The sequence below is a fragment of the Vanacampus margaritifer genome, chromosome 8 (genome assembly GCF_051991255.1).
Source record: "Vanacampus margaritifer isolate UIUO_Vmar chromosome 8, RoL_Vmar_1.0, whole genome shotgun sequence".
Taxonomy (NCBI): domain Eukaryota; kingdom Metazoa; phylum Chordata; class Actinopteri; order Syngnathiformes; family Syngnathidae; genus Vanacampus; species Vanacampus margaritifer.
Window position 1 is genome coordinate 315,843 of NC_135439.1, and position 24,158 is coordinate 340,000.

Genomic DNA, 24,158 nt, shown 5'->3' on the forward strand with positions numbered 1-24,158 from the left:
GTATATATATATATATATATATATATATATATATATGAAGGAGAAATTCAAGAATTGTTTCATGTTGATGCACCTCATTGCTAGTGACTACTGTAAGAAATTAAACTTTTAATGAGGGTTGGTGGGGGGAGACAGACAGAGACAGAGACGTTGCTTAATAATTGTATAAAATCCACGCACGGTAATGGCTTTCAAGTGAGGAAGCTGCGCCTGCGCACATTGACACCAACTAAACCGGAGATCGAAAGCCGATTGGTGTGCTGTACTGATTGCTTTCTGTTGGGGAAGTGGCAAATGTATTGATGTGGCCCGTGGAACTTTGTAACAATGTCAAAATGACCGAAACCTGTCAAGACCTGTCAAGAGTCTACACCGGGCTGCTACCACAGAGCGCGTCGACGTATCTGTGGTGTCACATTCTATCATCAACAACAGGCATCTGGAGTGCTCCTTTTTCCGACGCTCCCGTGTCGTCCTCTTCTCTAGCCGGTTGGTACGTGAAGGCACCATGGCGATTTTAGCCAATCCCAAGCGAGCAGCGCGTGACGTTGACTGGTAAACAATCAGGTGCCTGTCGGCCATTACAGCCTTGTCTTGGACGCCACCGAAATAGCAAGCACCAATCGATTTTTGTGGTAAGTGCACGCCAACAAAGGCAATTTTTGTGCCAACAAAAAGTACATTTGAGCTCACTGACATTGTTATCGCCGCCCTGACGTCACATGTTGACGTGTGCCCCGCTGCTAACGTTTAGCCGTGCGCTGGTCACTGGTGGTGGCTAATGCTATAGAAATATATTTCTGCTTGATTCCTTTGTTGGCTACTCTTTACTCTTACCGCTTCCATTTTCAAGCAGATATCGGCACTTGTACTCCTGTAGCAATAAAGGCAAGGCAGCTTTATTTATACAGCGCATTTCATACACAATGTTCTTAAAAACATTTGCAAACAAAGGAGCTAAAGACATTTGAAAGCAAAATAAAGAAATCAAATGTAGCTTAATAAAATTGCTAAAAGAACAAAATTCTGGAAAATCTAGAAATGTTACTTTCTTAACTCTTTTCTTTCAACTTGACTTAATGATGTAAATGGATGCGGTGAGGTTAACTGAGATGAGGAAAAAGAGGACACGGGCGGAGGAATGACAACTGTTAACAATGACTCGCATTCCTTTTTTTTTTAAAGGGGAACTAAACCCAAGATATCCAAACTTATATTTATATTTTTGGTCTCTAAACTCCAACACAACCAGGAAGATGTGCTTAAGGTGCAGCCGCTCACCTGGTAATTGGAGGTCTTGTCGTGTAGGAAGGACACCGAGCGATTTGTATCTGTGCCTCCCACATGGCCGCCAAAGTGATTTCCTCCTGATCTCTTTTACAAGCAGCAGACACATTTCTGAATTCACGTCAAGTTTGCATTTGCAGCCAATATGGCATTCAAAGAGCCGTGGCATGGGCGTGTCCCGACTAATTCTGGAGACGGAATCAATTGGGTTTGTATGTCAAAGCGCCTGCCCTCGTCTCAGGAGCGGCACCATGAAGGACCCCAGGTTGAGTCAGGCCGTCGTCAGCGGCGTCATCGTTCTGAGCGACCAAAACGGCCCGGCCGATTCCAACCCGTTCGCCGAGTACATGTGGATGGAACACGAGGAGGAGTTCAACAGGCAGGTGAGGTGCCGATGGTCTGCGCCCGCGTGATGCCGCGCGTGCTGATTGGTTGGGGGCGCTGATGCCGCACAGGTGGAGGAGGAGCTGTGGGAGGAGGACTTCATGGAGCGATGCTTCCAGGAGATGCTGGACGAGGAGGAGGAGTCTGAGTGGTTCGTCCCCGCCAGAGACCTGCCGGACGCTCGCTGCCACAAGATGGACCGGCCGGCGGCGGTGAGGCAGCCATGTTTGCTATCGGAACGCAGTGACGCCAGTGGCCCCACTTTTGTGGCTGATTGACTTTTGAGGCCAAACTTGATGTACGAGTGCTTGTATGATGGCCGGCAGTCAACGCAACAAACTTTGGCAACAATTCATCCAAAAAGAGACTTTGTGCTGTTTCGTGCCACTTACAGAAAGGTCCGCTAGCGTCATGCGAGCATGAATCAGCGTTTAACCAACCGACTGTACACAAATTGTTTTGCAACAGAATGTCTGATATTCGTGTCGTACGTGCAGTCAATAAGCCTTTCAAAAGGCCGATATCGACAATCTTTGCCTTTTCATCCTTCCTCGGGTCGTGACACAACGGCATACTTGCTAATGCTCGCTAGCGGCAGATGTAAACAATGCTGTCATCGGCTTGGAGCAATGTTGTGATTATACTGCACAGAGCGACATTGTATTTGGGGGCGGGATATGCACCTGTGCCAAAAACGAGAAGCGCCGAAGCCGTGGGAAGAAACCAAACAAACATGGCGACGCCAGTGGACGAATGCGTGGACGCTGCAATGAATTCCGTTCCCGCTGAATTAGTCTCTTGTATCCGCATATCAACATTTCAAAACCAACAACGTGAACTCAACGTCATGATATCAGCTAGTCACAACGGTCGCATGTCGGCGACGACATTTTCATCCTTTGCCGTGATTGGTCGAAACAAAAGTTAGGTAGACGTGCACACGATTCTGCTTCGTCCAATCAGCTCAAAGTGTTGTACAGCATGCCCCGCCTTTCCCGAGCAAATCAAGGCGGAGCTGATATTGTGGACAACTCTCTCGAGTGAAGCGCAAATCAATCTGGCTATTGCAAGGCTACCATAAAGCACTCGTATCTCAAATATTCGCTCACAAGGCAAAGCAACAAAAAGACAGCGACAAGCGAGGGTCACTGCTCTCAAGCGGCCAGAATATTGGTGCCTCCTCCCCAGCAGAGGGCGCCGTCTGACCTGAGTTTTTCCATGCAGACCAACATCCCCAGCGTCCTCAACCCCAACGCCAAAGAGTTCACGCCGGGCATCCAGAAGCACGTCAAGTGACCGACACAAGATGGCCGCAGCTTCCGTGTGGGCGTGTCCCAAATGTAAACGTGCGCTTGATTGGCTGACGTGCTGGTGTGTTATGTGGCGTTGCGCTGTGCCGTCTGCTTGCTTGTGGCTTCAGGTAGGTGCCGTGCTACCCACAATGCTTTGCTGCTGATGCACTAAAGCCACAAAACTACTGTAAAGAAAACAGACAAAATGTTGTAAAAAAAAAAAAAAAGTGTATATTTTTCTTAAAACTATTTGAAAATGTTCATTGAAGTAAATACACTGGTTGGCTTGTGAACTTTTAAAAAGTGCCGCCTTTCCGGACAAAATCCAACTTTGTGTGTGTGTTTTTGAAGGCTCATGTCCTTCTGTCATGTGTCCACTAGAGGGAGCTGTGACTCCGCGTTGGTGCAGTTGTGGCGTCACAAATTCCTGAGCCCGATTTGGCTTCAACTTCTCATTATTGGCAACAAGTGGAGACGAACAACAGTTTACAACACGTATGACCTCCTTCAATTGATTCCTTCCTGTTGAAAAGGTCAACATGTACTAAAGGACAAAGTTTGGGCTCTCGTTCATATTTTAATTGGTTAACTGCATTCTTTCTCCTGGCAAAATATAACTGGCAAGCTCGGATCTATGTAAAAACAAACATCGTGTTTTTTTTAATAAGAAAAATAGCACAAAAAAGTTTGGGCCACATTTTTGCTGACGCTCCACCGTTTGTCGAAACATCCGCCGAACGAAGGCTCGTCCCCGGAAAAGTTGGTGTGGGCTCAATCGCATCTCAAGGCTCCGCTGTCCAAAACACTCGGCCCCGCCTCCATTCCAAATGCCGTCTCTAGAGCGCCCCCTGGGCCAGCTTGCCGAAAAGCTGGCGCCTCTGCGCCGGCGTCATGTTCTCGCAGCTCTCCAGCAGGTTGGCGATGACCAGCGTCCGCCGCACGCTCGACGACTTGACCCACAGCCGACCGTTCATGCCCGCCACCATCTCGCACGGGAACAGCTGCTCCAGCTCTGCCCGCAAATCACTCTGGGGGGCCAACAACCTGCGGCGGGGCAAGCAAGGGGGGCTTTACGGTCTTGGGAATCAACACTCATTCCCGACTTCCCAATTACGGCAGAAAGATTTTCAGTGGACTTCTTGTGAACTATCGAGGTCAGGAATGGGCAACTAGCGGCCCCTTGATTAACGTGGACAGTAAAATAAACATTCAAATCCCAAAAATGATGATGAGACCAAATGATTCCCGAACGCAGCCCACCGCTCCCTCAGGGAATGGCTCAAATGCGGAGAACAGCGAGCTTCAACCACCGACGCATCATTTGTTGCTTGTGAACGCTCGGCTACGAAAATATCCCAAGATGCATTGCGCGCTGATTTTGCGGAATACGTCAGAATCGAGGGCGTAACTTGGCAAGTACACCGCTTGTTCCAATTTGCAAAGACAATCACATTCGTAGGAAGAACGTGCTCGGCAAGACGGTACTCGACGTTCTTCAAATTGAGAACCGGCCGCAGTCATTGTTGGTTGGCTTCTCAAATGAGCGCGTTGCATTCTATTTGTTCACCAGTAGATGTCGCTAACACGTTGCTTTCAGTGCTGTATTTTGAATGTGAAGCATATTGAACTAGAAAAATTCCCGCGGAAATTTTGAATGGGACTGCTGACTCTTTGGTAATGAGCTGAACAGTTTAAAATTCAAACGACTGGAATCGGTCAAGAAATGTGGAAGTTAACCATAATCAACATCAACTAAAAGTATTGAATTACGTTGTGTATGAAATTTGTGATGCTTTGTCGTTGTTTTAACAACCGCTTTGTACTGGTAAATGACTAAACATTGTAAATATTTGTGTTTCTTATTAAGCCCTCTGAGGAGAAGCTGAGTTCCAATGTGGCCTGCGCCAAAAATGACTTTGCTACTCCGAACAGGATCAGGAACAGGAACAGGAAGTCCTCAACTTGCCTAACAAATCAAACTTCTAGCCTCATTTCATCAAACGGTCAGTTCTCAATCAGCCTGCAGGTAGGCTGCGTGCATACCGCCTGACGAGGCCCAGCGAGACCTTGAAGAGAAGACCGCCCGCTCCAAACACTCCCATCCCATTGGCCCGTCCCGCGCTGTCCACACACACCAGCTCCGCCTCCATGTCCTTATTGGCAACGATCAGTTGCGCAAACAGCAGGTCGCCAACCTGAAGCAGGCAGAGGGGGGAGATTGGTCGGTCACGCAGGCGTCCAGTCAGCGGACGGAGGCCACGCCCCCTCTCCCGGCCGGCACAGACCAACCTGGACATTGGGTCGGTTCCTCTTGGTGGCGCCTTCGAAGGCCAAGTAGGACAAAGACGCCTGCTCACTTCCGCCAACGTCCACCTTGAACACGTCTCCAGACTTGGACGTCACGATGCCGATGACCGTCTCTCCTTTGGCGGGAACGTACTGAACGCACACACAAACACGCAGGCTGCTTTCTCAACTGGCGTTCGTACGTCCTTGTGATCTCATCAGTCGCGGACAGAGTATTCATCCAATTGGAAGTAGGCATACAGAACGCACGGAATACCAGGATGTTGTTCTTGTCTGCTAGCTTAAACCAAGGATGCGTCATTTGACTGGGGAAATATCCCAAGATGCATTTCGTGCTGCTATCACGCGGGCGCGAGTTTACAAGTAGTGCACAGCCGTTAGGAAGTACGTCCTTAGCATGCTTTACAAGGGTTTGGAGCTCCATAGTTGGAAAGTCGGACATTTGTAACGTGACACCAGTAGCTGATTAGTAGTTTAGTGGTTCATTCTAAAAATCATTCACCTGCTGACATGCATATTCTTTTGATTTCATGATATTAGCCGTGATTGGCGTTCAACCCAAATGTTGTCGCCTCTCGATGACGTCACAAACGTGCCTCGCTGTCCAGACATTCAGAAGTTTGGGAGAGAAAAAGAAGACATTTGTGCCGCTTGTTGTGTATCGTTTGTCACCCTTTTGTGCTGGGCGTCCATCCAGAACATGTTGGGCTCTTTGTGCCGCAGAACTCCGCTTTTAAACACCAGCAGGCGGTCGCCGCTGCGCCGCAGTCCGGGCCCGCAAACTACCTTGTCCGCCTTCGAGGGGCCCGCCAGCGAGATGGTGTCGGCGCCGGCGTCCGTGTCCAGGCAGAACTCGTCTCCCGGCAGCAGAACCGAGCCCACTTTGGCTTTTAATCGAGGCAACATTCCGATGTTCCGCTCGCACGCTTGCTGATTGCGTTGCCTGTCTATTGTTGGTGCGCGGAATCCGCCCGCAGCGACACCTCGCGGACCGGAGGCACAATCCCGCAAAGTCACATCACGTGCTTCATAGGTGCGAAGTGCGCATTATGCAGGTTGGCGTGGGTTCGCTTCCCCGCCTGGGAGAACCTGTTGGTATGTGCGCGTGTTTGTGTGAGTGGGAGGGGGTTAGGGTTAGGGTTAGGCTATGCTCGTTTAAAATACATTCAATTAAAAAAAACAGCAACTTTCCAGCGGTTGAAATGTTACAAATCAGAGCTCATTCCATTGGATCCATTTCATTTTCAATGACCGTCTGGTCGTTTAGCTTTACAATGCACCGCGCCGCTACCCATAATGCACCGTTCCGTCGAGATGCGCACTTCGCTCATTGGAACAGTATTTGAAATGTCGTTGCGTGTCATATTAACTCTATGACAACATTGTTTTCTTAAGTGATGCTCTTTGCGCTTAACTTTTGATTGCTCTACTTCAAGTATAGATCATCTCGTTTTCAGGCAGTAGTTTAACTACTACTCATGTATGTTTGTCACCGCTCAGAATCAATAATCGTACACAGTTAGGTTTATTGCTTATTTGATTGGGACAATCAGACACATTGATGAACATAACGCAGAACATGTAGAATCGTACCCGACACGAAAAGAGCTCACAATTAAACAAATGGCAACCTTCTGAACATGTTTGAAAAGACGAAGACGTTGCCCAAGAGAGCCGGCCGACAGCTTTGTAGGTTTAAGATGGCGTCATTGTCGCAATTTGCAACATTCGGCACTGAGCTCCTTGACTTTGTTCCTCTGATGGACAGCAGGCAATCGTTCGTCCGCTTTCCGAGCCGCTTAGCCTCACACGGGTCACAGGCGTGCTGGAGCCTATCCCAGCGTTTGCCTACATTTGGTCCTGCAGGCACCGATTGTATTTTTTATTTTTTCCGATTGTATTTGACCGTTTCCTCTGTTGAGTCAGTGCTCTGGTGCCAACTGGCTTTTGTAACGGTGGCGGGACGAGTCCATTCGGAACTTTCGAGATGTGCTAACCAGGAGCAACTGCTAGCTATCAAAGTCCAAGTTTTTCTACTTCAATCTTACAATATTGGTTACAAATACAAATACTACATGTAAATGTGTAGCTTTATTGGTTAGCTACATGCTACTGTGTAATTCAATTGTATTCATCTAGCTCCGATACGTAACAGCAGTTACGAACTTCACTTCTCATACAGTTTGTATGTTTTAGGGCCGCAGGAAAAAATTTCCTTTGTGTGCGTGCGTGCGTGCGTGCGTGCGTGCGTGTGTGCGTGGCTGATTCTGAGATGAGATTTGAGCAGAATAAACTCAAGTCAGAAGACAGATTAAGCAAAAGCATCTTTTTATTGACACATTTGAGTTGGCTATGGATTCATCCAAAGGTGATCAAGTATGTCAAACGGTGGTTCAACACGTTGAACTTGGAATGTCCACGAAGCTTCTCATGAAACGGGTGGTGCCGACGTGAAGCACGTCGTTGGAAGACCGCCGTCATGCCGACCGTTAGCCGAGCCGGCACGGACGCACGTGGCGACTTTCGAGGCGGCATCCCCGCAAGCGCTCACTGCGGTCGGCCCTTCAGGTCCGAGTTCCGCGTGGAGATGGACAGCAGGGTGACTTTGGTCCGAGGCCCCGGCGAGGACGAGGAGTAGGACGCCTTGTTGGGCGGGCGGGCCGTCGGCGGAGCGCCGCGGCGGCCACAGAGCGCGCTCTTGGCCTTGTCCCTGAAGTCGGCCGACACGTAGTAGAAGATGAACGGGTCCGCGACGCTGCTGAAGGTGCTGACGGCCAAGCTGAGCATGTACGGCACGTAGACGTCCTGGCCGGCGCCGTGGCCGTCCGCGGCGTAGGTGAGGAGCAGCAGGACGTTGCTAGGCAACATGCAGACCACGAACACCAGCAGCACCAGCAGCGTGACCCGCACGGCGTGAGCGTAGCGCTCGCCCTCGACCAGCAGCGCGCGCAGGACGCCGCAGTGGCAGAAGACGATGACGGCGAAGGGCAGCAGGAAGCCCAGCGTGAACAGGGCGGCGAAGTAGGGCAGGAAGAAGTTCTCCTGCTCCCGCTGGGGCAGCGCGTCGTGGCAGGTGGTGATGTCGGGCCGGTCCAGAGCGTACGTCTGCTGCGACATCAGCAGCGGCAACATGGCCGCCGCCACCGCCACCCACACCGCCGCCGTCATCTGCAGGGACGTCCGCCGGCCGCGCAGGCTCCTGGCGCCGAACGGGTGCACCAAGGCCACGTAGCGGTCCAGGGCCACCAGCGCCAGGCACAGCACCGAGCCGTACATGTTGCCGTAGAAGACGGCCGTCACCGTCCGGCACAAGGGCTCGCCCAGGTCCCAGTGGTTCCCGCGGAAGTGGTACGCGATGCGGAAGGGCAGCGCCAGCAGCAGCAGGGAGTCCACCGCCGTCAGGTTGATGAGCAAGACGGTGGCCGGCAGACGCTTGCTTCGGAAGGCCAGGATCCACAGCGCCAGCAGGTTGGCCGGCAGACCCGCCGCCAGGGCCAGCAGGTAGAGCGCCGGCAGGTACAAGGTGGTGGTCGGGGCCTGGATCTCCTCCAGCTGCTTGTCGCTCAGCGTGGTGGCGTTGCACGAGACCCTCAGCCGGAAGGCGCGAAGACCTGCGCAAAATCGCAAACAGACGTTTGCTTCCTGGACTGCAAGCAACCATTTGGAGGTCCGACCACCAAAGCAAAAAGCGCAAAGATTTGATTTCTCTTTATGGCCCCAAATCTGCGAAGAGGAACACGCGTGGTCAGATCGGATCCGTGTACCAGAACAGGTCTCAGTCTTTGGACCAGCAGAGACCAAAATGTGTGTCAACTTTGAGAGCAGCAAAGCCACAACATGGATCTTTCCTGAGACCTTCCGAGGTCAAAAGTATCCTTGCCTTGACTTGCAAAGACCAGATGATGTCTCGGTCTTTGGGCCGGACCAGACCAGCTGCCTTCCGTCCCAGTCATACGGAACTTCCTTGTGTGCAGAGATTCGCGCTTGAGCAAAGTCAACGAGCCGAGTCATGTTTGCGTTTGGTGTAAATTGTGCCAAAGAGGAAGAAGCGTCAACTCACGCATGGACATGCCGGAACATTCCTCGGCGGGACCCGCAGAGGACAAAGACGACACGCCGAGGACGGACCACAGCAGCCAGACCAAGAGCGGAGCCCCAAACCACTTCATCGCCTCCTTCCGGTTGTAGATGCGTCTTCTTTTTTTGGGCGATTTTCTTTCGTAAAAAAAGAAAAGAAAAGGTTTTTCTCCAATTTTTCTTAGTACGCTCTTTTGTTTTCTTTGACTTCTGCTTCTTTTTTGCTTTTTCTCTTGCGCAAGCGTACTTGCTTGCTCTCCTTTTCAGTGAAGTCTGATGCGGTCCAGATGCGTCGGTTCTCTTGCATCTGGACCGTGAGAGGTGCGGTGCATGCTGGGTAGTGAGCTAACGGTCTCGAACATGCGGAAAGTATTTGTAGCATTTCCTGTTTTCACGACACCGTCCGGTCCCGATAAGAACACTTCCTGTCTGTGGCTTTCAATGCTGCTGTTGCCACGGTGACGCATTCAAGTCACGTTGTCTGAAGAGTGTACAAATAAAAGTCAAGTGCGTTCACGCAACCTCGACACGACACGGCAACATCTGCTGGAGAGTGCTTGTGTTCGTAGTCCAGTCACGTGTACACACTACACTTCCCATGATGTCCATTTACATTATTAGGACTTACCGACTGGTGATATTTATTCATTCATTTGTTTTTTATCTTGCTTTGTGACATGACTGATTTGGACCCCACGTTTATGCAGCAATGGTTGTTTCCAAGTCCTTCATATAAAGACATAAAGAAGAGTTGAGGCTCCAGTCTTGTTCCTCTATTAGTTTTGACGTCATCGTTTTGCTGGAGGAAGCACACCGACAAACCATCATCTGATCTTCTTCCACTTCTCCCTTTGGCTTCTCTTTTTTCTTTAATAATGATTGGAAAATACCGTTCGGTATTCATTTTTGCAACCACAAAAACTCATTATATAGCGATATTTGCACGTTGTACCTGATATTCTCGCGATACTTGATGAACATCTCGGCAGCTAAACACAAACACACCCGGGCGCAGAGTGTGTCTGCGTGTGCGCATGCGCGCTGCGCCACTGCCGAACTGGTGGAGCTTCCGCAGCGCACGAGCGTTAGCGGAACCAAAACAAGCCCAAAAAGGCTCGAGGGCACTCGCAGGCCCAACAGGAACGAACGAGAGGGACGAGGACCCCCTCCAGACCCACACATTAAACCCCGAGCCGTCCGGCCACAACTGCCGACCCCCAGCGGCGAGGACGCGGATCGACAGACACCAGGAAGGAAGGAAGGAAGGAAGGAAGGAAGGAAGGCCGCCTGTGCGTCCGCGTGCACGCGCTTCGACAAAGACGTGAGTCGTGCACGCTCAAGTCCCTTCAATGCAATCGGATGGATGGATGGACAGTGTGTCTGTCTTTTTAGTTGCTCCTCCCCCTCACGCAAAACGACACAACACAAACCGTGGCAGCAGGCCTGAAGGTGAGCATGATGACGATGATGACGATGATGACGATGATGACGATGATGACGATGATGACGATGATGATGATGATGATGATGATGATGATGGTCATCTGGCCGTGGTGGACATCCGTAGAAAGAGACACACTCGATAGAGAGGGCGCTTTAGAAAGGGAGGCTGCCGTTGGACATCAGGACATTTCAGTGGACGAGATTAGAGGACATGAAGACGTGCGGAGGACAGGACACACACACACACACACACACACACACACACACATCAATGAATGGATGATCAAAATTGTTGTTGATGAATTTGATCATCATGAGATGAATTGTTGCACTTGATGTCGTTTGATGTTTTTCTTATGCCCGCCGCCGCCGACAGTTTTGGATGAGGACAGCATGACGTCCCTCAGCCGGAGCGGGTTCCGCATCCCCTCGGTACCGGTCCTGGTGTTGGTCCTGGTGCTGGTCCGGTCCCCGTGGACGCAGGCGGGCCGCTCGGACCGCGGCGGCGCCGTGTTGGAGTCTGAGGAGTACGTGAGCGCCACGGTCAACGCCAGCGTGATGGACGCGCAAGGACACGCCGTCCACGTCATGAGCAGCGAGGACGGAACCTACGGACAGAACTCGCCCAAAGTCGACACCCGCGCGCTGCTGGTCGTCACGCCGGCGCCTCGCCACGGAGGTAAACTTCGATTCGACCTTTTCATTCCCATTCCCATTTTCATTGCGTTTGGCCGTTGGGATTCACTCTCATGGGAATTCGTGGCTCCTTGTAAACAAAAGTAGTGACTCGCCACTTGCAAAACTTTTTTGTTGTGTTTTTTTGCGCGTGTGTGCAGCGGTGGACCGTCAGGGCTGCGACCCCAACACGCGCTTCACGACGCCTCCTCGTGGCGTCCAGTGGGTGGCGCTGCTGCAGAGAGGAAACTGCACGTTCAAGGAGAAAATCCTGAAAGCGGCCGCGTTCAACGCCAGCGCCGTCCTCATCTACAACAACTCCACCAACAAGACGGTCAAGATGGGCCACGAAGGTCAGTCAGCGTGCTAACGTGCTAACGTGCTAACGGGAGACTTCCAGGTTGTGGACCGGCACGGCTCTGGGAGGTGCCGCTGGATGGACTTGCTGGTCTTGGCCACAAACTGGGTCCATCAGGCTTTTTTGGGGCCAGCAAGTGCTAAGTTAGAAGCGGCCCGCATGCGACGGTTGACCGATGAGTTCGTATTGAGCGCCTTTAAAGTCTTTACAAAACGGTGTCGCTGCTTTTCGTGTTTTTAGGGCAGCATCATGTGAAGAAATGGTCAAGATTGCTTGATGAGATTTGTCATAGCTGTAAGGTAGACGGTGGGCCCAAAGGGTCCATGGGTCGTCATGTACGCACGGGCCGAGGACGGGCCGAGGACGGGCCGAGGACGGGCCGAGGACGGGCCGAGTCCGCTCCAGCTCCGGCCGGTCCTCGGTCCCGGCGGTCCGACGGCTGGGCTGGGCTGGGCTGCCGGTGCGAGCGTCACGCGTTGTGGGCTGGCCTTCAGGTACGGGCGAGACGGTGGCGGTGATGATCACGGAAGCTTACGGCAAAGACATCCTGGCCCAGCTGGAGCGGAACCTGAGCGTGCTGGTGACGGTCCTGGTGGGCCAGCGCAGTCACAGCAAGAACATCAACCGAGGCTCGCTGGTCTTCGTGTCCGTCTCCTTCATTGTCCTGATGATCATCTCCTCCGCTTGGCTCATCTTCTACTTCATACAGAAGATCCGATACGGCGGCGCGCCGCACCGCGCACACGTACGTACGTCTGTCTGTGCCTTTGAGTGACGCGAGCTACAAAAGTATAGCATTTTTCATTGTTCATTTTTATTTGCTTTTCTTTCTTACTTTTGACAAAATGCTTCATTTGAGTCTAGCTTGCTTTTTGTTTAAAAAACAAATATGAATGGTCATAAACCTTTGCGTGAGCGTGTGTAAATAAGTGTGTATGTGTTTTGCGTGTGATCCTAATGTTGTGCGTCCTGTTGCTCTGTCATCAGCGTCGTCTGGGTGACGCGGCCAAAAAGGCCATCGGGAAGTTGAGCACCAGGACGGTGAAGAAAGGCGATAAGGTCAAAAGAAAACCATGACGAATGCGTGCGTGCGTGTTTTTGATTTGCAATCGTAATGTGTGTGCGTGTGTAGGAGACGGATCCTGATTTCAACCACTGTGCGGTTTGTATCGAAGCGTACCAGCTGAACGACGTCGTCCGCATCCTTCCCTGCAAGTAAGTCATGTGACCGGCAGGGGCACAAAATGGGCGGAGCCTGAGTCACATTCGCGCAGTCTTTGATTTTAAAGAGTGCGATTCCTTGGCAGTAGAGAAGAAATGAATCTAAAACATCAATTTGTGTCATTCCAACTTTGATTTGGACCCGCGCTCGAACGTTGTATTTGACGGGTGGGCGGGGTCCACGTGCAGCCACTCGGCAAGACCAAATGTCATGTGACGTGACGTGTTGATCATCAAGTCACATGACCATGTCCATGCCGGTGCGGGCTTGTTACCGAATGCTGTCAAAAAGGCCTCCGGGTCCCGGGTGGCGTTGTCATGGAGACGATGATGTCACTCGTGTGTATTCAGGCACGTGTTCCACAAGGCGTGCGTGGACCCGTGGCTGAACGAGCACTGCACGTGTCCGATGTGCAAACTCAACATCCTCAAGGCTCTCGGCATCGCGGTGAGTCCGCCCGCTTCTTCTTGTCGCGCGTGGCAACCTCGCTGATGTCGCCGCCGTTTGCCGTGCAGAGCGGCGTCCCCTGCGTGGACAGCGAGGTCCTGGACACGGAGCGTCCCGGCGAGGGTTCGGCGTCCGCCGGCCCGAGGGCGCCGCCCGGACGACGTGCCGGCCGACCCGCCGTCAGCCTGGAGCCGCTCAGCCCGCCCCGCCCGGAGGCTCCGCCCCACACACCTGCCGACATCGCCATCGCCGTCACCAGTAAGATGTGGGCGGGGCCGGGATCCTCTTTGTCCATCTTGACATTTTCTTGTGCACTCCACGTTTTCTGATGACTTTCTACATGTCGTTTTTTTGTGTGCATGTTTATTTTATTGACTGTTTTTGTTTGGGGGGATTTTTTTGCCATGTCGAGGCCCAGAAGAAGCGCTTTGACATTGCAGGTTGCGAGTTGGCTTGCTGCGCTTCATCCAAACACATCGAATAGCTCCATTACCGTAACCTTCCAAAAAATGGATCCGCAAAATTCCAAAGTCGCATTTCCAGCCTGTAGGTTGAATTTTGTTACACGCAAATGATTGAGACTTCGGGCTTTGAGTTGTATTTGATTTATTTTTGGGCCTTTTATTTGATTACATTTTTTTACTCTGACTCTCTTGAGATGTTTTCACAGATTTATTTTCAATGATGTTGAATGAGATGAGATTTAGAATTTTTTTTAGACTGAGTTTTAGGACTGTTTTGAACTTTTTTCTTTTTTTTTTTGCAGGCGGTCACTTCTTCACGTCGACGCCTGCGCCTCGCACGGAGCTGCCGGACCTTCAGGCCCGTCTTGACTTCTACGATGACAAGTCGTGAAGGCCGTTGCCATGGCAACCCCTCCTCCTCCTCCTCCTTTTCGCACACACACACACAAACATACACACAAACATTCTGTCCTGTGTTGGGACACGGGACCCAAGTAGTCCAAAGTGTTGTGGAGCATGCGGATGACTCTGGATCTGGTCTCACTGGGTTTGGGAGCAGTAGAAGAAGAAGACTCGAGAATCCTCCATGAAAAAGTCAATTCCTTGTCAGCTTCTGCTTTCCTGGAGGCTTCGAGAAGTTGTGTTCGGACTTGGAACTAACCCTGACTTGTGGTTTCTCCCTCCCGATTTGGTTCCTGGGATGCGATCGGGGACGACAAAGGCTCCGCCTCCAGTTCCGCACGAGGACCCTGGAGAATTGGCGCCGATCCGTCGATGGTTTTTCCATTGTTTTTTCTTCCTTCTCAGAAAAGCGAATAGGCCGAATTCCAGAGTGCCTGAATGTTGGTCAGCGGACGCGACTGCAGCTGGATCACAACCAAAGAAGCGGAACCGCTGGCGCTGTGAAGCAAGCCCAGTCTATAACTGAGACCAGAACCAGAAGCAGAACTTCCGTAAAGACAATCACGTGACCCGCCCATCCAGCCGGTCCTGCTGAGATCCCGACCGTGTTCCCGTTGTCACGTCGCCATGGTAACCGTGTTTGTGGAAGTTTCTTCTATGACCGTCGTGGTCAAAGGTGCGCTTTTCATGCAAAGTTTGCCAGGTGTCCAAAACGGAAGCCAGGCTGGCGCATTTCTATGCTTTAGCACCTGAAGCTAAAGGTTAGCCTAGCGCAGCACGATAACCGCAAGCTAAGATTTGCACAAAAAGAGCGAAGGGAAGGGAAAGGCCACGACTCGCTTACTGGCTTACTTAACTCGCGTTAGCGCAGCAAGACAAGGAACGAAATCATGGATCCATCGACGGATGTGCTCGCTAACCACTGACAAGCTAGTTGGCGCATTAGCCGAGCAGCTAAGCAGCCGACATGAAATGGAGTCGCGTCCTGACAGCAACCTTCGGTTTGCCCTCGTATGAACTCCCTGAAAGTCCCTCTTGGCGACCGTCGTACCGACTCTGGGCTGCTCCCACGCTTAATAATTACAGTTATTATCAAGTAAAACAGCATTAACACAAATTTATACTATCTATAGAGCATTATTTATCACAAGAAAATATATATCCTACAATCTATTAGAACCGTGAGCCAAAGCATACAAAGTGCATAAGTAAATCATAATCACGTTTGCATATTTAGTCATAAGGACAAGCAGATATCAATCCTGATTGGGACTCAACGCGTTCATAATCCTCATTTATGTATTTGTGATTGGGAGCTGATCAATACTTAATGATCCGTCATTGAAATACAGGATAGTTGTTTGCACATGGCAACGTCAAGTGGAGGAGGCAAAAGGTTTGAGCATTTACACAATAACTTCAATAATGATATGACTTCATGTTTGTTGTAAAATATGATGACATACACGTGACCAATGTGTGTGTGTGTGCGTGCGTGTGCGTGAGAGAGAAATTAATGTCCTGTAGTTTATTTGTAGTTTGTCACTAATAAAATGCTGCTCCTTTGACACCTGTCAACCAATCATCTTGCTTTCTGGACCCGCCTCCACTGGTCACCTGATCCTGGCGTGCGATGTGATTGGTGCAAACGTCTGTTAGCATATTATGTATTGCATTTACCGTCGCTAAATATTTTGAGACAAAAGTCTGTTTTGTTGAGAATGGGTTAATTTAAAATAAATATGAATTGATGTTTGCATTCACAGGCTGAAACTGATTTGATGTCAAATGTTCTATCGTGGCTTTTCTTGATATTCTTATAACTAACAATTAAAAAAATAAAATAAATAACGGGAAAGATTCATAAGCACTAATGTGCAAGTTCATAATAATGAAATAATGAAGGCAGTCCTTCCTGTTTACTTGGGCAATAATACAATATCAAAATACAGGAAAAGTAAATTGAGTAACATGTATTAAAAAAATAAAGGAGAATTAAATACATTGATTCCGTGACATTTATTGTTTGCAAACCTCAAAATGAATATTCATCAAAACTTGGCATTCATCGACGTCAATTATAAATCGTGGCGATGATTTATAACATGAGGACAAAATATAGCGACTGGTCATTTCTTAGGATTCAAAAGACGTGATCATGTTCGTCCTGGATTGGCTGGCAACCAGTTGAGGGTGTGCCCCGCCTACTGCCCGAAGCCAGCTGGGATAGGCTCCAGCGACCCTTGTGAGGACAAGCGCTTAAGAAAATGGATGGATGGATGATCATGTTTGTCTAAATGATTGTTTTGATGTATTTCAACATGAGCAATCGTTAAAAATCCTTTCCTGAATGCTCATCATTTCATTTGTCATCGATGTCAAGAAATGTCGGCAACGCGTTTCAATGTGTCTCGTCTTGCGATTCGCGACCCCGTCACTGTTAGTGACGTCGCGCAGAGGGCGTGTCCTTTGCGTCAATCCGGAAGTGATGTACAGTCAGCAGACTGGGTTAGGAAGAGAACAAACACACACACAAGCAGAACCCGACCTTCTGCGCTTCCTGGCGAGCGCAATTTGAGAGACCAGCGAACCGAACCGCTGAGGAGGAGCATGTGGATCCACCCGGAGGAGGTTCTGCTGGCCGGCCCGCTCTGGGTGTCCGAGCGGGCCAACCCGTTCTTCATCCTGCAGCGGCGGCGGGGACACGGCCGCGGAGGGGGGCTCTCGGGTCCGTCGTCTCGCCTTCCTCCTCATTATTATTATTATTATTATTATTATTACTGCTCCATCCGCTTTCGCATCATTGTTATGACGCTTGATTATCATTCTCATCTTCTTTGTTTCCCTTCTTCTTCTTCGTCATCTTCTCCTTTTTCTTCCTTTACAAACAAGCCGCCATTGCCACTTTCGTTGCTGAAGTGTAGTCACGATGGACTTTGGAAGAACACACAGCAGCGACATTTTGTTTGTTTGTTTGTTTGTTTGTTGAATGAGTGAAAAAGAGACTGGACGCCGTGACGTCAGCAGCCCCGTTGGACGTGCGTGCTGCTCTGCTGAGGGTTTTGTTGGTACCAAGAGGTTGAGTGGACCCACTTGGTACCAACATCAAAAGATCTGGATGCCAACTTATATCTGCTGTTAGCAATAACTTTTGGTACCATGATGAGCAGACGAACATCGATCTTGGTACCAACATAAGCTTGCTCAACAAATATGTCGGTACCAAAAAGTTGCTTTGAAGAACTTAAGAAGAACCTCTGTTGCTGTGTTTTGACGCGGCGTTTGTTGTGTCTGCAGGTTTGCTGGTGGGGACTCTGGATGTGGTTCTGGACTCCAGCGCCAGGGTGGCCCCCTACAGAATCCTCCTCCAGACCGCCGACTCGCAGATCTTCTGGAACGTGGCCTGCGGTGAGTCCCGCCCCCCCGACCGGGCCGCTCAATCCACTGCCGTCTGACTCTGGGCCACATCTGGCAGGTTCCTCGCGTAAGGAGATCACGGAGCACTGGGATTGGCTGGAGGGCAACCTGCTGCAGACCGTGGCCGCCTTCGACAACGACCACGACGTCGCCACCTTCGTCAGGGGCAAGATTTCCGTACGTTGTTGCTGCCATCTTGCTTCTTTTGAGTTGAATTTTACGAGCTGAATCAATAATGCGTCAATGAACAATTGTTTGTATGAATTTTTTAATATCTATTAAAAAAAAAGGTGATCCTTATTTTTGCCAATAATGGCCCAGCCTTTGTCGGACAAACGGCGAGCTGGTCGCCAAGCAACCATGTGGAAAGCGGCGGTTTGAGCGGCCTTCCCGTTTGTTCCCGGCCGCAGGGCCTGATCGCGGAGGAGAAGCGTGCGACGGCGGGCGAGGGGGGGCCGGAGGAGGATTGCGGCAAGTTCCAGGAAGCCCAGCTGAAGATGCGCAAACTGTTCGCCATGCCCGAAGAGGAGAAGCTGGTCAACTATTACTCGTGCAGCTACTGGAAAGGTCGCGTGCCGCGCCAGGGTTGGCTCTACCTGTCCGTCAATCACCTGTGCTTCTACTCCCTCCTGCTGGGCAAGGAAGGTGAGCCGGCCGGCGCTTGTTGTTGCGTTGCCACCGACCGCCAAGAGTTTCTTCTGTTGCTGCTGTGATTCTTCATCATCTTCCCAGATTGCCAGCAAGATCCTCTCATGTTTGGCCGAGAACGGATCGTGTTGAAGCGATCACAAAGTTTTGCTGTTAGTCCCAACTAAGAAGTTCTCCTGCCGGTTGCACTGGTGACGTTGGCCAAGCCCAAAAAAGAGTCGGGCCGCTTTCTTCAATATGATGCACCGCGTGCCTAATATTTCCCTGCCCAAGTCTTGACGTGTGTGTCAGTCCGTTGACCCGCTGGTGTCTCGGCGGCACGGACGGCATGCGGCCAATCAAACAAGTTGCCTGGCGGACCGAGGAGGAGGCGGCAGTAAATCAAGCCAAATTGTCTTTGCTGTTGTGAGATTGTTTTTGTTGCTTTCTCGCAGTGACCCTGGTGGTCCAGTGGACGGAAGTGACGCAGCTGGAGAAGAACGCCACCCTGCTGTTCCCGGAGAGCGTCCGTGTGAGAACCCGGCTGGGCGAGCATTTCTTCTCCATGTTCCTCAACATCAACGACACCTTCAAGCTGATGGAGCAACTGGCCAACTTGGCCATGCGGCAGCTGCTGGACAACGAGGCCTTCGCCGCCGACCGCTCGCTGCCCAAAGCCTCCAAGACCCTCAAGAACGTCTCCGTCCTCAAGAGGTCCGGCAAGTCCCGCTCTCCTTTGCAATTGTTGGCAAGTGGCCGCCATCTTGGAGGGGGCGCCTCCACATACATTTGGAGCTTATTTTGAAGTGAAAGTGGGCGGGCCAAAGCAAAGTTGTCAGGCCGCATGTTGACAAGCAATCCACTTCCATTGTCGGATTTGAATTTGAAGGAGCATATTTTCTCCAGGCCATTTTGCACCAAAATCATTTTGCACCAAAATCATTTTGCACCAAAATCATTTTGAACCAAAATCATTTTGAACCAAAATCATTTTGCACCAAAATCATTTTGCACCAAAATCATTTTGCACCAAAATCATTTTGCACCAAAATCATTTTGAACCAAAATCATTTTGAACCAAAATCATTTTGAACCAAAATCATTTTGCACCAAAATCATTTTGCACCAAAATCATTTTGACAGACCATCTGTCACTTTTTGCGAAATGTTGTCAATGTTGTCGGTCGGGTGCTTTGAGAACGGGGACTGATTGAATGGAGTTCGCAATCATGCGCTCGCTCTCCGATCGCCACAAAAGTGACGGAAACGTCTTCTTGATCCGCCAGTCACTCGGCCGTTCTCGACTTTGTCACTTTGGCTGATTTTGAAATCGCCGAGTAAGCACGGCACGGAAATCACTTTGTCATTACGCCGGTATGACTTTTTAGCAACATCCCACTATTTCTTCCTACCAGTTCAGTATGACTTTAGGACATGAATCTCAGAGAGTAATTCAAAAATGGCAACATGGAGATGTTGTGACGACCCGGGTCAGGCTTGAAATCAGTCCCCGAGTGTGTCTCGGAGCGCCACGCGGGTGGGACGGAGCAATCAGCGTGCGTTTTGCGGCAGGGATCTGGACGCGCGGGCCAAGAACGAGCGTTACCGCAGCACCTTCCGCCTGACGCAGGACGAGCGTCTGGACGGACACACGGACTGCACGCTGTGGACGCCCTTCGCCAAGATGCACGTGGCGGGACAGCTCTTCATCTCCAACAACTACATCTGCTTCCGCAGCCGAGAAGAAGACCTCTGCCAGCTCATCATCCCGCTCAGAGAGGTCTCACGCACGCACGCACGCACGCACGCACGCACGCACATGCCAAACATTTCAACGCCATTGATTGCAGCGTTACCCAAACAAACGCTCGTCCTCCTAAAACAACCATTTCCATTTTCCCGCTAGCCGTTTCATGCCGTGTTTGCAACACGGCTAACGTGTGTTGTTTTTTTTGTTTTGTTTTTACGAGTTAGCCGTTGTCACGTGATTCATTTGTTAGCTTTGAGTTGTGAGCCAAAATCGGCAGTGGTGGGCCATCTTGTCAATTTCAAATGAAGTGAAAAACAAAATGGGGACAAGAACTGGCCAGCCTTTTCCATGCTCACACAATATTGTCTTCCACCATTTTGAAGAGTCATCCAAAATAACAAATATGGACACACATCAGCAAAAGCTGCACAAATAAAAGATGGAAAATGTATTGATATGCAAACAAGTTTGCTTTGGTGTCTGCAACAACATTTGCCAGTTTGGCCAGCTAGCGCTCGGCTAACGTGGCTAATGCTTTCCATTGCTGGCCTGTTGACAAGCGCTGCCATCCCATTGGACGCCCCAAACGGTTGAAGCCTCCGACCTTGTTGTTAGCGGCCATTTCGATCCGGGACCTTTTGCACCGCGTCGCAAGTTGAGCGGCCTGCTGTCGGCGGGCGGCGCAAACGTTTGTGATTTTCATCCAAAGTGGAAAGTGTGCCAGGAGGTCAAATGGCAAACGTGCCGGTATGTGAAACCAACGTTCTTGCTTGGCGTGTCAGGTGTCCATCGTGGAGAAGGCGGACAGCAGCAGCGTCCTGCCGTGTCCCGTGTCCATCAGCACCAAGAGCAAAATCAACTTCCTCTTTGCCAACCTGAAAGACCGAGACTTCCTGGTCCAGCGCATCTCCGACTTCCTGCAGCGGACGCCGGACAGCTCGTGGGGGGACGTCAGTCCTCTGGCGGCCGTGGTAAGACTTCGTTGCTCTTGAAGACGACTTGATGTCCTTGCAAGAAGGAACGAGAAGACGCAACCTTGAGAATCCTCTCGACTGGCCGAGGTTGTCGAAACGTAAACTAAGAATTTGTCTTGTGTCGTTCGGTAACAAGCAGCTCGATTAAAAAGAACACGTGACATACGTGACGTCTTGTAAGGGTACCGAACTGTTAGTTGTCATCTTTGCTTAGTGATTATGACTCGGTCCTTTTGTCCCCACCAATCAATCAATCAATTGCAATGGAAATCCACCGACCCGCGTCGGACCCGCGTCGGACCCGATTGAATCAAATCCAGCCAAAGCCAAACATGCTCGACAGCCAAGTGACGAGTCGGCATTAATGCTGTCCTCGTCATCCTTTTGCTTTTGTGCTTTCATCAGCGCGTGCTCGGTCGTGGACGCACGCGTTTGCTTTAGCTCGTAGCAACGTTAGCACGTACGTTTTTCCAGCTTCTTAAAATAAGCACAATGATCTTGTCTGACAATTTCATTTGAAAGACAAATAACTTCACTTAAAATAAGCAAATTGAGCTTACATTTAAGAAGTGATGTCTTACTTAAGACTTGCGTTTTCGCAGACTGACGGTCGGCAGCATTTCTTGCAACCTTTCGGCAAATCCAAATGAGGAGAGAACATTTCCTTCTAAGAAAGCTGGCATGTTTTAGTGCAGTTCGGCAATTGCCTCGCTGGTGTGTCCGTTCGCATTTCAGTTCATTTCAACCGTCAGACTTCAGAAATGACGCGTCCGTTCTCTCGTGATGTCAGCAGGAAGTCTCCAAGGTTGTCATTTTGTCCCGCCAGCAGACGTCCTCGAGCGTCTCCAGGGAGCGTCTTTACCATCCTGACGTGCCGACGGCCACGCAAGCTCTTCTGCAGCTTTACCACAAAGACGCCCCACGGGACCCGGGACCAAAAGCCGTGAGTCCAACAGCCGACGGGACACGTCCAGCGGCCCAAAACGACGAAAGCCCGTTCGTTCAAGTTTGTTTTTGACTCGCTCATGTGCAGGCGTCACGCCAAAAACATGCAGACGGCGGGCTCGTTGAATTATTTCTGTGGCAATTGGAAATGTTGAAGAAGGTTTGCATTTTGCGGCCATCTTTGTACCTCCAAAAGACCAAAACAAGACTTTCCAATCGGCAAACAATATCCAATTCAACCAATTGATATCAGCTACGGCCAATATCAATTTCAGGTCACGTCAAACCATGTGGTGGTCATGTGACGTGACGTGACGTGACGTGACGTGACGTGGCGTGACGTGGCGTGACGTGACGTGGCGCGGCGTGACGTGGCGTGACGTGACGTGGCGTGACGTGACGTGACGTGGCGTGACGTGACGTGGCGTGGCGTGGCGTGACGTGACGTGACGTGACGTGACGTGGCGTGGCGTGGCGTGGCGTGATGTGTGTGTGTCTGTTTGGTTGCGTGCGTCAGATGAAGGAGAAGATGAAGGAGGAGGCGTGGAACATCCACTTCTCGGAGTTTGGCCGCGGAGTCTGCATGTACCGGACGTCCAAAACCCGAGAACTGGTCCTGGGCGGCATTCCCGAGAGGCTCCGAGGAGAACTCTGGTTGCTCTTCTCAGGTCGGCATCTTTTTCTTCTCCTCCTCTTTTCTTTGATCTCCTGCGCGGTCATCTGCGTCCCGCGTGAGCCTCCGGGCTGATGCCGTCCGTTTTTTCCCCCTCTTCTCCCGCCGGCCCGGCGTGTAGGAGCGCAGAACCAGATGTCGATGCACGCGGGCTACTACGGCGAGCTGGTGGAGCAGGCGGCGGGCTCGTGCTCGTTGGCCACGGAGGAGATCGAGCGGGACCTCCACCGCTCCATGCCCGAGCACCGGGCCTTCCAGAACGAGCTGGGCATCGCCGCCCTGCGCCGCGTCCTCACCGCCTACGCCCACAGGAACCCGGGCATCGGCTACTGTCAGGTGGGTGGCGCCCGCCCGCGCCGGCGTGGCCGTGCGCCGGCCTGACTGACGGGCCGCCCCCTCGCCGGCAGGCCATGAACATCGTGACGTCGGTGCTGCTGCTGTACTGCCCGGAGGAGGCGGCCTTCTGGCTGCTGGTGGCGCTGTGCGAGCGCATGCTGCCCGACTACTACAACACCCGAGTCGTGGGTGGGTACGGCGCCAAAGTGCTGACGCCGCTCCACGTTTCTACTTGTGCACCAGGATTACAACGTTGCACTTGATCTCAGATCGGCAGAATGTTAGTGGAGCAGATGCACCCAAATGCATCACGAGTATCCCAGTATTGATCCCAATACTCCAGTATTGGGATATTGTGATTGCTTTGGTGGCCGTTTCCACATTCCGCTATGGGGCCAAATGTTTCTCATCGTGCAAAAGCGTCCTGAAATATCTTCTCCTGCCAATTCTGGAATATGCCGGCAGAATGTCTTCATCATTTGTTTGCAGGCGCTCTGGTGGACCAGGGCGTGTTTGAAGATCTGACGCGGGCCTTCCTGCCGCTGCTGTACGAGCACATGCAGGACTTGGGCGTGATCTCCACCATCAGCCTGTCGTGGTTCCTCACCCTCTTCCTGTCCGTCATGCCCTTCGACAGCGCCGTGCTGCTGGTCGACTGCTTCTTCTACGAGGGCATCAAAGTCATCTTCCAGGTACGCCGCTCGCCGTTGGCCGCCGACTTGGGCTGACGCGCCCCCGTCCCGCCCGCAGGTGGCGCTGGCGGTGCTGCATGACAACATGGACGCCTTGTTGGCCTGCAGCGACGAGGGCGAAGCCATGACCGTCCTGGGAAGGTAGCGGTCGCCGATGGGGCGTGGCGCCGCCTGCCCCATCGACCGCCCGCCGCCACTCATGATTTGTGTGTGTGTGAAGGTACCTGGACCACGTGGTCAACAAGCAGGTCGCCACGCCGCCCGTGCCCCACCTGCACGCCCTCCTCACCGGCGGAGACGAGCCGCCGCCCGAGATTGACATCTTCGATCTCATCAAGTCGTCCTACGAGGTCTGATGATGATGACGATGATGATGATGATGACGA

General features: G+C 51.4%; 5 protein-coding genes across 9 annotated transcripts in view; 3 read left to right on the forward strand and 2 right to left on the reverse strand.

Annotated features, from left to right (window-relative positions):
• The first annotated feature begins 486 nt into the window (after nucleotides 1-486).
• On the forward strand, nucleotides 487-5,011 carry LOC144056696 (polyadenylate-binding protein-interacting protein 2-like). 2 transcript variants are annotated; one of them, XR_013295098.1, is made up of 6 exons: nucleotides 487-635; nucleotides 1,529-1,670; nucleotides 1,743-1,883; nucleotides 2,896-3,091; nucleotides 3,345-3,458; nucleotides 4,831-5,011. XR_013295098.1 is itself a non-coding variant. In XM_077573701.1 (4 exons), exons 2-4 carry the CDS (start codon nucleotides 1,539-1,541, stop codon nucleotides 2,965-2,967), a joined length of 345 nt encoding a protein of 114 aa, XP_077429827.1. In that variant the 5' UTR covers nucleotides 487-635; nucleotides 1,529-1,538; the 3' UTR covers nucleotides 2,968-3,292. The 2 variants fall into 2 exon arrangements, 1 of the variants encoding a protein (XP_077429827.1); XM_077573701.1 differs by lacking the exons at nucleotides 3,345-3,458; nucleotides 4,831-5,011 and having other exon boundaries at nucleotides 2,896-3,292.
• On the reverse strand, nucleotides 1,528-6,176 carry exosc3 (exosome component 3). Its single transcript, XM_077573699.1, has 4 exons — nucleotides 5,943-6,176; nucleotides 5,253-5,402; nucleotides 5,007-5,158; nucleotides 1,528-4,007 (listed from the first exon to the last, which is right to left on the reverse strand). Exons 1-4 carry the CDS (start codon nucleotides 6,174-6,176, stop codon nucleotides 3,800-3,802), a joined length of 744 nt encoding a protein of 247 aa, XP_077429825.1. The 3' UTR covers nucleotides 1,528-3,799.
• Nucleotides 6,177-7,576: 1,400 nt separating this feature from the next.
• On the reverse strand, nucleotides 7,577-10,529 carry LOC144056693 (proteinase-activated receptor 4-like). 2 transcript variants are annotated; one of them, XM_077573695.1, is made up of 3 exons: nucleotides 10,300-10,529; nucleotides 9,331-9,485; nucleotides 7,577-8,881 (listed from the first exon to the last, which is right to left on the reverse strand). In XM_077573695.1, the coding sequence occupies exons 1-3, from the start codon at nucleotides 10,527-10,529 to the stop codon at nucleotides 7,818-7,820; spliced, it is 1,449 nt and encodes a 482-aa protein (XP_077429821.1). In that variant the 3' UTR covers nucleotides 7,577-7,817. The 2 variants fall into 2 exon arrangements, with proteins under 2 accessions (XP_077429821.1, XP_077429822.1); XM_077573696.1 differs by having other exon boundaries at nucleotides 9,331-10,214; nucleotides 10,300-10,444.
• Nucleotides 10,512-16,147, forward strand: rnf130 (ring finger protein 130). Of its 2 annotated transcripts, XM_077573697.1 has the most exons (10): nucleotides 10,577-10,668; nucleotides 10,740-10,796; nucleotides 11,167-11,469; nucleotides 11,627-11,818; nucleotides 12,318-12,568; nucleotides 12,811-12,882; nucleotides 12,956-13,038; nucleotides 13,396-13,492; nucleotides 13,561-13,750; nucleotides 14,259-16,147. In XM_077573697.1, the coding sequence occupies exons 3-10, from the start codon at nucleotides 11,184-11,186 to the stop codon at nucleotides 14,345-14,347; spliced, it is 1,260 nt and encodes a 419-aa protein (XP_077429823.1). In that variant the 5' UTR covers nucleotides 10,577-10,668; nucleotides 10,740-10,796; nucleotides 11,167-11,183; the 3' UTR covers nucleotides 14,348-16,147. The 2 variants fall into 2 exon arrangements, with proteins under 2 accessions (XP_077429824.1, XP_077429823.1); XM_077573698.1 differs by lacking the exon at nucleotides 10,740-10,796 and having other exon boundaries at nucleotides 10,512-10,668.
• A 684-nt stretch (nucleotides 16,148-16,831) lies between these two features.
• tbc1d9b (TBC1 domain family member 9b) overlaps nucleotides 16,832-24,158 on the forward strand; it is an 11,462-nt gene continuing 4,135 nt past the window's right edge. The window contains exons 1-14 of one of the 2 annotated variants that reach the window (XM_077572644.1): nucleotides 16,832-17,086; nucleotides 17,656-17,766; nucleotides 17,834-17,952; nucleotides 18,186-18,420; nucleotides 18,858-19,116; nucleotides 19,975-20,182; nucleotides 20,935-21,123; nucleotides 21,920-22,069; nucleotides 22,589-22,739; nucleotides 22,866-23,080; nucleotides 23,152-23,269; nucleotides 23,570-23,772; nucleotides 23,831-23,913; nucleotides 23,993-24,122. In XM_077572644.1, coding sequence (XP_077428770.1) covers nucleotides 16,969-17,086; nucleotides 17,656-17,766; nucleotides 17,834-17,952; nucleotides 18,186-18,420; nucleotides 18,858-19,116; nucleotides 19,975-20,182; nucleotides 20,935-21,123; nucleotides 21,920-22,069; nucleotides 22,589-22,739; nucleotides 22,866-23,080; nucleotides 23,152-23,269; nucleotides 23,570-23,772; nucleotides 23,831-23,913; nucleotides 23,993-24,122 — 2,289 coding nt within the window. In that variant the 5' untranslated portion in view covers nucleotides 16,832-16,968. Of the gene's footprint in view, nucleotides 17,087-17,216; nucleotides 17,397-17,655; nucleotides 17,767-17,833; nucleotides 17,953-18,185; nucleotides 18,421-18,857; nucleotides 19,117-19,974; nucleotides 20,183-20,934; nucleotides 21,124-21,919; nucleotides 22,070-22,588; nucleotides 22,740-22,865; nucleotides 23,081-23,151; nucleotides 23,270-23,569; nucleotides 23,773-23,830; nucleotides 23,914-23,992; nucleotides 24,123-24,158 lie in introns of those variants that run through there. The other variant, XM_077572645.1, reaches the window with a different exon arrangement.

Excerpts from the sequence above, each read along its gene's own strand:
- LOC144056696 (XM_077573701.1), top strand. The coding sequence starts at position 1,539 with ATGAAGGACCCCAGGTTGAGTCAGGCCGTCGTCAGCGGCGTCATCGTT. Across the intron at positions 1,671-1,742 it reads AGGAGGAGTTCAACAGGCAG|GTGGAGGAGGAGCTGTGGGA; the intron begins GTGAGGTGCCGA and ends GATGCCGCACAG. Across the intron at positions 1,884-2,895 it reads AGATGGACCGGCCGGCGGCG|ACCAACATCCCCAGCGTCCT; the intron begins GTGAGGCAGCCA and ends TTTTCCATGCAG.
- exosc3 (XM_077573699.1), bottom strand. The coding sequence starts at position 6,176 with ATGTTGCCTCGATTAAAAGCCAAAGTGGGCTCGGTTCTGCTGCCGGGA. Across the intron at positions 5,403-5,942 it reads TGGACGCCCAGCACAAAAGG|TACGTTCCCGCCAAAGGAGA; the intron begins GTGACAAACGAT and ends GTGTGCGTTCAG. Across the intron at positions 4,008-5,006 it reads TCGCTGGGCCTCGTCAGGCG|GTTGTTGGCCCCCCAGAGTG; the intron begins GTATGCACGCAG and ends GCCCCGCCGCAG.
- LOC144056693 (XM_077573695.1), bottom strand. The coding sequence starts at position 10,529 with ATGTGTGGGTCTGGAGGGGGTCCTCGTCCCTCTCGTTCGTTCCTGTTG. Across the intron at positions 9,486-10,299 it reads AAGTATCGCGAGAATATCAG|AAAATCGCCCAAAAAAAGAA; the intron begins GTACAACGTGCA and ends TTTTTACGAAAG. Across the intron at positions 8,882-9,330 it reads ATGTTCCGGCATGTCCATGC|GTCTTCGCGCCTTCCGGCTG; the intron begins GTGAGTTGACGC and ends GATTTTGCGCAG.
- rnf130 (XM_077573698.1), top strand. The coding sequence starts at position 11,184 with ATGACGTCCCTCAGCCGGAGCGGGTTCCGCATCCCCTCGGTACCGGTC. Across the intron at positions 11,470-11,626 it reads GCCGGCGCCTCGCCACGGAG|CGGTGGACCGTCAGGGCTGC; the intron begins GTAAACTTCGAT and ends GCGTGTGTGCAG. Across the intron at positions 11,819-12,317 it reads GGTCAAGATGGGCCACGAAG|GTACGGGCGAGACGGTGGCG; the intron begins GTCAGTCAGCGT and ends GCTGGCCTTCAG.